This window comes from Palaemon carinicauda, chromosome 6 (genome assembly GCF_036898095.1).
Source record: "Palaemon carinicauda isolate YSFRI2023 chromosome 6, ASM3689809v2, whole genome shotgun sequence".
NCBI classification, from domain to species: Eukaryota; Metazoa; Arthropoda; class Malacostraca; order Decapoda; family Palaemonidae; genus Palaemon; species Palaemon carinicauda.
Genome location: NC_090730.1, coordinates 179654905 through 179665469, shown reverse-complemented (window position 1 = coordinate 179665469; position 10565 = coordinate 179654905). Strand labels below are relative to the sequence as shown.

The 10565-nt window shown below is 32.9% G+C and overlaps 1 protein-coding gene across 1 annotated transcript in view; it reads left to right on the top strand.

The window, feature by feature from the left end:
• Nucleotides 1-3277, top strand: part of LOC137643375 (uncharacterized) — a 13304-nt gene extending 10027 nt beyond the window's left edge. Inside the window, exons 3-4 of the mRNA XM_068376204.1 lie at nucleotides 2234-2638; nucleotides 3049-3277. Of these exons, the coding sequence (XP_068232305.1) occupies nucleotides 2234-2638; nucleotides 3049-3277 (634 nt within the window). The remainder of the gene's footprint in view (nucleotides 1-2233; nucleotides 2639-3048) is intronic.
• The last annotated feature ends 7288 nt before the right edge of the window (nucleotides 3278-10565 follow it).

The following is a 10565-nucleotide window of genomic DNA, read 5'->3' as shown; positions in this document are numbered from 1 at the left end:
AGATGAAGTGTCTAAGGAGTATGGCTGGTGTATCTCGAGTAGATAGGGTTAGGAACGAAGTGGTGAGGGAGAGAACGGGTGTAAGAAATGAGTTAGCGGCTAGAGTGGATATGAATGTGTTGAGGTGGTTTGGCCATGTTGAGAGAATGGAAAATGGTTGTCTGCTAAAGAAGGTGATGAATGCAAGAGTTGATGGGAGAAGTACAAGAGGAAGGCCAAGGTTTGGGTGGATGGATGGTGTGAAGAAAGCTCTGGGTAATAGGAGGATAGATGTGAGAGAGGCCAAGAGAGCGTGCTAGAAATAGGAATGAATGGCGAGCGATTGTGACGCAGTTCCACTAGGCCCTGCTGCTTCCTCCGGTGCCTTAGATGACCGCGGAGGTAGCAGCAGTAGGGGATTCAGCATTATGAAGCTTCATCTGTGGTGGATAATGTGGGAGGTTGGGCTGTGGCACCCTAGCAGTACCAGCTGAACTTGGTTGAGTCCCTGGTTAGGCTGAAGGAACGTAGAGAGTAGAGGTCCCCCTTTTTTGTTTTGTTTCATTGTTGGTGTCGGCTACCCCCCAAAATTAGGGGAAGTGCCTTGGTATATATATATATATATATATAATATATATTATATATATATATATATATAGTATATATATATATATATATATATATATATATATATATATATATGTCCACGTTGATAGTGCTGAGGTAGAACAAAGAGTTGAGAGAGTGGACAAAGGTGTATTTGTGTTGGGAATGGTATAGTGCTGTTTGGAACCCAATTATACCATTATATTAAGAACTCACACATTTACGAATACCATCATCATCAACCGTTACTATAGTCCCATTTCTTTTAGCGAGTCATATTTGTACCGACTCGCAACGGTACCCTTTTAGCTCGGAAAAGTTTCCTGATCGCTGATTGGTTGGACAAGATAATTCTAACCAATCAGCGACCAGGACACTTTTCCGAGCTAAAAGGGCACCGTTGCGAGTCGGTGCAAATATGACTCGCTAAAAGAAATGGACTATTAGTCCGCTGCCAGAACAAAGGCCTCAGATATGTCCTTCCACATGCGTCTGTTTATGGTCTTTCTATGCCAGTCCACGCCTGGAAACTTTCTTTTCTGTGCCAGTCCACGCCTGGAAACTTTCTTTTCTGTGCCAGGTCCACGCCTGGAAACTTTCTTTTCTGTGCCAGTCCACGCCTGGAAACTTTCTTTTTTGTGCCAGTCCACGCCTGGAAACTTTCTTTTTTGTGCCAGTCACGCCTGAAAACTTTCTTTTTTGTGCCAGTCCACGCCTGGAAACTTTCTTAGTTCGTGAATCCATCGTTTTCTCTTCCTTCCCCTGCTCCATTTCCAATCTCTAGGGACCCATTCTCTTATTCCTAACGTCCATCTATTTGTCATTCTCATATGTCCCTGCCCACGTCCATTTCTCTTTTTACATGTTGGAATATATATATATATATATATATATATATATATATATATATATATAATATATATATATATATATATATATATATATATATGTATGTATGTGCATTTATATGTATGTTTTGTATGTATGCAGAAGTTAAAGTATTAATGTATCAGGAACTGGTACCTTGTATTTTCTCTAGAACCTCAAAGAAGAAAAGATGAAGATACCTTTGATACGTAGCGTTCTAAATCTTAGAAACATTGGATTTTCACGAGCACTGTAGAAATCTGTATAGTTGTAGATAACTCTCTCTCTCTCTCTCTCTCTCTCTCTCTCTCTCTCTCTCTCTCTCTCTCTCTCTCTCTCTCTCTCCTATATACATTGGTTGTCAAAGCTGATTTTATTTCACCCACCTTTCTTCTCCCAGGCTATTTCTGTCATTCCTCCCTAGAATTTTTCATATTGAGACAAATGAAGGAAGGCCATAAATCTCTCTCTCTCTCTCTCTCTCTCTCTCTCTCTCTCTCTCTCTCTCTCTCTCTCTCTCTCTCTCTGAGATACTCAAAGGATTGTCCGAGTGGTGGGGGGGCTTGAGAGTTTTTAAAATCCCTTTGCATTTTTAAGGTGCTGACATCTCGTTAGTGGACGATGGGGAGGAAAGGGCACGCGAGATGAGTGGAGGGAGGCTCTAAGATGGTGATGATGATGGTGATGGTAGTGATGTTGATGATGATGATTATAATAATGGTTGTGATGATGCTGATGTTTATTATAATGGTTGTGATTATGGTGATTATTATAATGGTAGTGATTATGATGATTACAATGATAGTGATGATGGTGATTATTATAGTGGTTGTGATGATGGTGATTATTATAATGGTAGTGATGATGATTATGGTAGTAGTGATGATTATGATGATTATAATGATAGTGATGATGATGATGATAATAATGATAGTGATAATAATGGTAGTGATGATGATGATTATTATAATGGTAGTGATGATGGTAGTAGTGATGATGAGGGTGGTAGTGATGATGATAGTGATGATGGTGATGATTATAATGGTAGTGATGATGATGATGATGATAATTATAATGGTAGTGATGATGGTGATTATTATAACGGTAGTGATGGAGATGATTATAATGGTATTGGTGATGATGATTATAATGGCAGTGATGAGGATGAGGATATAATGGTATTCATGTGGATGATGATGATTATGATAATAGCAGTGATGATGATGATGATGATGACGGTAGTGATGAGGATGATGATGGTAGTGGTGAGGATGATGATTATAATGGTAGTGGGGATGATGATGATGATGATGATGTTAGTGATGAGGATGATGATGGTAGTGATGTTGGTGATTCTAATGGCAGTGATGAGGATGAGGATTATAATGGTATTCATGTGGATGATGATGATTATGATAATAGCAGTGATGATGATGGTGATGACAGTAGTGATGAGGATGATGATGGTAGTGGTGAGGATGATGATTATAATGGTAATGGAGATGATGATGATGATGGTGATGATGATGATGATGGTAGTGGTGAGGATGATGATTATAATGGTAGTGGGGATGATGATGATGGTTATAATGGTAGTGATGATGATGATGATGATGACAGTAGTGATGAGGATGATGATGGTAGTGGTGAGGATGATAATTATAATGGTAATGGAGATGATGATGATGATGGTGATGATGATGATGATCGTAGTGATGATAATGATGATGATGATCGTAGTGATGGTGATGATGATGATTATAATAGTAGTGATGATGATGCTGACGATGGTAATAGGGAGATAGAGAAGAAAGCGCGGAAATGAAAAGACGAGAATGGCATAAAGGACTTTGTTTTTATAAAACTTCGAGTTTTGGATAATAATACTACGATGTTAAAGAGCTCATATTAAGTACAAAATATATTTAAAAAATGGAAGGCTAAATGAAATTAAAAAGTTTTGCGTTCAAAGGATTGTGAAGTGGTTGAGACATTCGAAAATAGTTATATTCTCTCTCATGCCTACTGGATGTTATATCTATTGTATTATGGAGGTATTACGGTAGGCCTATTTTATCCCCTAGCATATATGATGCGACCCTGTGTTTAGAATGGTTAAAAACTCCAAGGAGCAACTTTTGAATAATTCTAATTTGTGTAACACACGTGTGTATATATATATATATATATATATATATATATATATGTGTGTGTGTGTGTGTGTGTGTATGTATGTATGTATACATATACTGTATATATATATATATATATATATATATATATATATATGTGTGTGTATGTGTGTATATATACACATATACACAGTATCTATCTATCTATATCAATATATATATAAGTATATATATATATGTGTGTATGTGTGTATATATATATATATATATATATATATATATATATATATATACATATATATGTGTGTGTATGTATGTATGTATATACTGTATATATACATATATATATATATATATATATATATATATATATATATATATATATATATATATATATTTATATATATACATATACACAATATCTATCTATCTATATCAATATATATATATATATATATATATATATATATATATGTATGTATATATTAGTATATAGTTGGTCATTCAGTCTTATCTTGGTACACCTGCGCGTTCTGGATATCAAATCCTTTCATCTCTCTAAATTGAGTTTTCTTCGTGTTGTCCATCCATCTACTAAGGCTTCCTCTGCATACAACGTACACACGTGCATGCTATATATTTATAGAATATATGCGACGTTACAGATCGTGATGTACATAAATCATGTCACCTACACATGTTTTCACTAACTCCATAGTTGTGTCTGACTTCGTATCCCGAGAACTATCGCGGTACTTGGACTGTGTGTGTGTTCGTATTTGTGTGTGTGTGTTTTTTTTTCTTCTGATACTTCTGGGATTCGTAGCATTTAACTACATTTTCCCATGAAGGGACGAAGTTCGTAGAATATATATTGGAAGCCAAATTAGTAGAGACGATTGTTATTTAAAACTGATTTCTGTAACAAACTGTATCAAAGCTTATTATTAAAAGAAATATGAATATCAAGCAGGGTGGAATGCAAGTGGAAATCACAATGCGTTTTCGTACCTGCTAATGACTGCAAAGGATAAAAATATAGAGTTTAAATGTTTGACGTCAAGAGGATATATTCTCTATGATTCTCCCCAACTCTCCCTATTATCGACTCATTTTCGCTCTTATATCTGATCCCTACATTATGGGAAGAACTAAGAATAACACTCATAATAACGATAATGATAATAAGCAGCATTATATAGACGGTCTTTTGAAAGCTGCCCAACTGCAAACAATAAGATCCGACCTGAACACGCAAACTCTTTAACAGTCCCCCCCCTCCCCCCCTCCCCCAGGGGAACTCCTTTCTCTGTTTTCCTTCATTTGAGATTGTGATGTAAAGACATTTCGTCCTTCTTTTCCTTCTTTGGGAATATTCCACTTCCGGGGGCATGGTCGCCGTGACTAAAGATAAAAACATCGATGACTTAGTCATTGGAAGGTCGCATTTCCTCCCCCCCCCCCCATGTCCGTCTGGTAGTGGAGCAATTGCTCGGAAGTTTGTTTATTTGTATATTTGTTTACTGCTGGGGTCCGACAGCCTTAATGACCCCTTCCCCCCCCAATTGAAGGTCGGGGTCTTCATTGATAGCTGTTTGAGGGTACACTCGGGCACATTCCATCTTATTTAGCAGTGAAAGGAATAGATATCTGTTTAAGGCTCGAGGTGAGGATGGCAGGTTCATCCTTGCCAAGATTCTTGGACATGATGTGTCGTACAATGCTAGCGGTATTTTTAAATTTATTTCAGAAGCATGTCTTCTGAAACATATTTAACTTTTATAATGACATCTTTGCTTATATGGTTTAATCAAATATTCTTATATTTTTTATAATAAATGATATCGGCGTCAATGACCTTAGATGTCAGGATGCCAGAAAACCTTAAATCAATCAATCAATCTATTTTATTTCTCTTCTTGTTTTTTTCTGGGGTGGGGAATTTTTTATAGTTTATATATGAAAAGATTTATTTTAATGTTACTGTTCTTAAAATATTTTATTTTGATTGTTTATTACTTCTCTTGTAGTTTATTTATTAACTTGTTTCCTTTCCTCGCTGGGGTTTTTTCCCTGTTGGAGCCCTTGGGTTTATAGTATCCTGGTTTTCCATCTAGGCTTGTAGCGTAGATAATAATGATAATAATAATGATGATAATAATAGTAATAATAATAATAATAATAATAACAATAATGATAATAATAATAATAATAATAATAATATCAAAGCAAATGATGATGATAATAATAATAATAATAATAATAATAATAATAATAATGTTGATGATGATGATGATAAATTTCCTTGCTTGGATTCAAAAGATGACAAGAAAAAATTTCCAGCTTTTAATTTGCAAGTCGGCAAGGGAAATAAGAACTGAATATGTAGGTCAGAAATGACACTATACATTAAGAAAAAAAAAAAACCGCATGGAAAAAAAAAAAAAGTCAGGTCACCCAGTTCCTTCCCTTCATTGTGTCTTTGTGAGGCTGGGAAAAAACTAATGGCATTCAATGGTGTATTACTCATACGGAATTTCCCCCATTGAAGGATTTTAAAAGGAACCACGGAAAACCACACCTGGAAATCTTCCTCGGCACCTTGCTGATTGATTATTAATTTTTTTTTCTTTTTTTTTTACGCTTATGAGTTATTTGTGGTTAAAATCGCCGGTTGATGATGTGGAAAGAGAATTTATATGTGTGTGTGTGTATATATATATATATATATATATATATATATATATATATATATATATATATATATATATATATATATATATATATATATATATATATATATATGTATGTGTTGTTTATATATATATATATATATATATATATATATATATGTATGTATGTATTGTATATATATATAAATGCATACATATATATATACACACACACACATATATATATATATATATATATATATATATATATATATATATATGTGTGTGTGTGTGTGTGGTGTGTGGTGTGTGTTTGTGTGCGTGTGTATTCAAAAGAGTAAATAAAAAAGTATGGATATAGAAAAGAGAAAAGCTTCCTGATATTTTTTTTCATCTTGAGATATTTCGGTTATTTATATAGGAAATAAAGAATGAATGAAGAAATCTTTATACATTACTAATAAGTAAAATAGTAAAAAAAAAAAAAACAAAGGTAGGGATATATAGGAAAAAAATCTATATGGTAGTTTATTTATCTTGAGAACTTTCTGTTATTTATATATGGAAGGTAGAAAGAGGAATATTTTTTTTTATAAATTACTAATAGGTAAAAGAGTAAAAAAATAAAGGTATGTATATACAAGATAGAAAATCTATCGAATAGTTTATTTATCTTGAGACATTTCAATTATTTATATATGAAAGATAGAATGATTGAAGAATTTTTTTTTGCTACATTACTAAAAGGGAAAAGAGTAAAACAAAGGTATGTATACACAGAGAGAAAATCTATCTTGTAATTTATTTATCCGAAGAAATTTCCATTATATATGTAAGGAAGATATGAATGAATATGTGAGTAGATATGAAACACTATGAATATAACTTAGAGAATAAAAAGGGCAAAACTTCAAGTCCACAGACAATTTACAACTTATGTATAATCTTCATTATAAAGTATTGCCATTTTAGTTACAGTGGACTATAGATGAATTCTATAGTTACATTGGCTATAGATGAAATTCTACAGTAGTGCTTTGAATCCTACAGAGTTACAGGCTTACAGCTCTGTATGGCATCAAAGATCTCTGTAAGACCTTTCCAAAACCTTGATTACTTTCCTTTCAAACGCGATTAACGTTTCTTCAAAATTGACATCAATTATTTGTTTCATATTTAAAAAGGGGGAGGAAGAATTATGTCAGGGATAAGATATAAAGTATCTTGCGCAACTGATATTAAACCCCAAGAGGAAACGAAAATAAGGACATTTTTTTTTATACAAAGAAAGGTGAAATTTTCTTAGTACTCATGTTCAAAAGAAAACTTTCACATATGAAGATGACCTCAAGTCTATTCTATACACGACCTTGCAAACTAATATCTAACCCCCACAAAGTCCGTTTTCCAGGAAAATTACCTGGAAGCGAATACGGTCATCCGGTCAAGGCCACAGACGGATAATGAGAAAAAAAAACTATTTCATTAATATTTCAAACATTGCATAAGTCAATGTTCCTCATTCATAATTTCCCCCATTCAACAACTTAAGTAGGAAAGAAAAGCAAGTCTGAGATTCATTGACGTCTGCGAAACTGGGGTCTATAAAAAAAATACGTGACTCACAAATATTTTTTTTATAATCACTAGGGGTCTTCAGCTCAATGAACGGCGAAATGACGAGAATACAAACGTCCATTTCATTCATAATATGTATATATAGATATTCTCCCCTTCCTGTTTTTTTTTTTTTAGGAATTATATCGATGTGATTAATCGTCGTTCCCGAGGGGAATGCATATTTACATAGATTTGAAGGAAGTGAAATAAACAAGAGTACTTGTCAGTCATCTTATTTTTGCGGTTCCGACGACGTCTGTGGTGTGTGACAGAGTCCCATTGCGACATTTGGAGAGAGAGAGAGAGAGAGAGAGAGAGAGAAGAGAGAGAGAGAGAGAGAGAGAGAGAGAGAGAGAGAGAAGCCCGGTTATTCGATTTTTTTGTTGATATATTTTAAACATTTTGATAACTTTCTATGTCATGTCATTCAAGTTAGTGATAGTATATACGTATAATATATAAGTTTCGGTCGTCTTACAACGTTATATATTATATATATATATATATATATATATATATATATAATATATATATATATATATGTGTGTGTGTGTATATATATATATACATATATGTATATACTGTATATGTAATATATATATATATATATATATATATTATATATATCATCCTCATCATCATCATCATTTCCTCCTACACCTATTGACGCGAAGAGCCTCAGTTAGATTTCACCAGTCGTCTCTATCTTGAGCTTTCAAGTCAATACATCTCCATTCATCATCTACTGCTTCACGCTTCATAGTCCTCAGCCATGTAGGCCCTGGGGCTTCCAACTCTTCTAGTGCCTTGTGGAGCCCAGTTGTAAGTTTGGTGAACTAATCTCTCTTGGGGAGTGTGAAGAACTTGCCCAAAACCGTCTCCATCTACCCCTCACCATGATCCTCACCCATATTTGGCACTTGAGTAATCTCTCCTATAGTTCATTTCTAATCCTGTCCTGACATTTAACTCCCAATATCCATGTGAGGGAATTGTTCTCAAATCTTTAAAATCTGTTGGATATTGTTTCATTGTCATACCACGACTCTTGTCCCTACAGTAGCACCGATCTCACTAAACTGATATATATATATATATATATATATATATATATATTATATATATGTGTGTGTGTGTGTGTGTGTGTATGTAATATCATGTATATATACAGTATACAGTATATATATACATACATACATACATACACACCTACATACATACATACAGCAACAAAAGAAATTCAGCCGTTTTTAGACCACATCAGGACGAAGGCCACAGGCAAATTCCCCCCCCCCCCCCCCACACACATACTGTATATATATATATATATATATATATATATATATATATACAGTATATAATATATATATATATATATATATATATTGTGTGTATATGACCATACATCATTCTATTTAGCTCTAGGGTTTAATTCTTTCAGTTCAGGTCGCGCGGTAACACCCGTCAGACCACCTCCTCGCATTTTCACTCTGTGGAAACGAGCAATACTTAAATTATTACTTTTCCCTTATGGCAGTCTTTATTATTCTTTTCTTCCTCCCGCTTTACTTGTCTCTCTTATCTCTCTTCTCTTATGGTATATCGCTTTTTCAATAAGCCTTTTGAGCTAGGAAAAGAATTAGGTATCGTGTATCAATGCATTTTCAATAGGATAAACTTCCTCTCAAGGATGTGTCATAATTTTTATATTGCATAATTTTTTCCTTGCAACAAACCAACAACTGGGAATTAAAGAAAATGATAGGGATAAATGTATGTGAACGGATAATTCCAGGTATATTATTGTTGTTGTTGTTGTTGTTGTTGTTGTTGTTGTTGTTGTTGTTGTTGTTGTTGTTGTTATTATTATTATTGTTGTTGTTGTTGTTATTATTAATATTGTTATCGTTATTATTATTATTATTATCATTGTAGTTATTATTATTATTATTATTATTATCATCATTATTAATATTATTATTATTATTATGGTTATTATTATTATTATGGTTATTATTATTATTATTTTTATATTATTATTATTATTATTATTAGTATTATTATCATTATTATTATTATTATTATTATTATTATTGTTGTTGTTTTTGTTTTGTTGCTGTAATGTTTTTTGTTATTATTATTGTTCCGACACCAAATCCTTATACCGTCCCAAATGCAGTTAATTACGTATAATGATTCTCAATCCTTCACGAGAGCTTAATCACCATGAAAGAAATACGAGCAGCAACGCCTCCTTCGTCATTAGTTATTAGAAATTAAACCCAACTGCCGGAAAATAACCACTTGTAAATCACTAAGATAATTGTAAACTAATATATCGCTCTTGACTGTTATGGTAAAAGTTTTTTTTTAACTATTATTTTGTTTCAGAATTATTATTATTATTATTATTATTATTATTATTATTATTATTATTATTATTATTATTATTATTATTATTATTATTAGCTAAGTTGCAACCCTAGTTGGAAAAGCAGGATGCTATAAGCCCAAGAGTTCCAACAGGGGAAAATAACCCAGCTAGGAAAGGAAACAAGGAAAAAAAATAAACTACAAAACAAGTAATGTACAGTTGAAATAAAATATTTAAAAAAACACTAGAAGTTTGTTAGAGTAGACACTTGATTATCTTCAATTGTTGTTATTGTTTTAAAATTTTAAAGTGATT